The sequence below is a fragment of the Myotis davidii genome, unplaced genomic scaffold (assembly GCF_000327345.1).
Source record: "Myotis davidii unplaced genomic scaffold, ASM32734v1 scaffold1439, whole genome shotgun sequence".
Lineage (NCBI taxonomy): Eukaryota > Metazoa > Chordata > Mammalia > Chiroptera > Vespertilionidae > Myotis > Myotis davidii.
Genome location: NW_006292342.1, coordinates 1,333,378 through 1,334,016, shown reverse-complemented (window position 1 = coordinate 1,334,016; position 639 = coordinate 1,333,378). Strand labels below are relative to the sequence as shown.

At 54.1% G+C, this 639-nt stretch overlaps 1 protein-coding gene across 1 annotated transcript in view; it reads left to right on the top strand.

The window, feature by feature from the left end:
- The window catches only part of TMEM205 (transmembrane protein 205), a 3,099-nt gene that overhangs the window by 871 nt on the left and 1,589 nt on the right, over nucleotides 1-639 (top strand). Inside the window, exon 3 of the mRNA XM_006765794.2 lies at nucleotides 1-140. Coding sequence (XP_006765857.1) covers nucleotides 1-140 — 140 coding nt within the window. The remainder of the gene's footprint in view (nucleotides 141-639) is intronic.

Here is a 639-nt window from a genome sequence, read left to right as displayed (position 1 = left end):
CACGACATACCTTCGGCCTCGTGCAGAGCAAACTCTTCCCATTCTACTTTCACATCTCCATGGGCTGTGCCTTCGTCAACTTCTGCATCTTGTTTCCACAACACCCCTGGTCTCAGCTCACCTTCTGGGAGACCAGCCAGGTATGCAGACTTGGGCTTCACTACCCTCGGAAGACTTATTCCCAGGACCCCACTGAGCACCTAGGGGTCCTCCGTTGTGAGAATTGAACAGCAACAAAACTGTGCCTTCTTCCTGGTGGATACAAAGCTGGGCTCTGGATACCCTTGAGCAGTACCCATCCTGCAAAGCCATCCCCGGCAGCCCTGTCTACCCTATTCCCCCTGGCTGTCTGCTGGCTGCTGCTCCCTCTCCTCCCTCTGGTTGGGCCTGCTGCCAAGCTGTGGTGACTCAGCTGGGCTGGGGCACTGACCCAAGCTCATTGTTTAAAAAACGAGCCAGACTGGGAATTTAAAGTCCCCCACCCCCATCCACACATTTTCCCAACTACCAGGCAAGCGACCATTTCTGTGTCTCGTATTTCTCTATCCCGTCCTCCCACTGCCCTCATTATGTCCCTCATATGTGGGCAGGTAGAGCCTGACAGGGGTTTCAAGAATAATCCCATAGAGACCAGAGAGT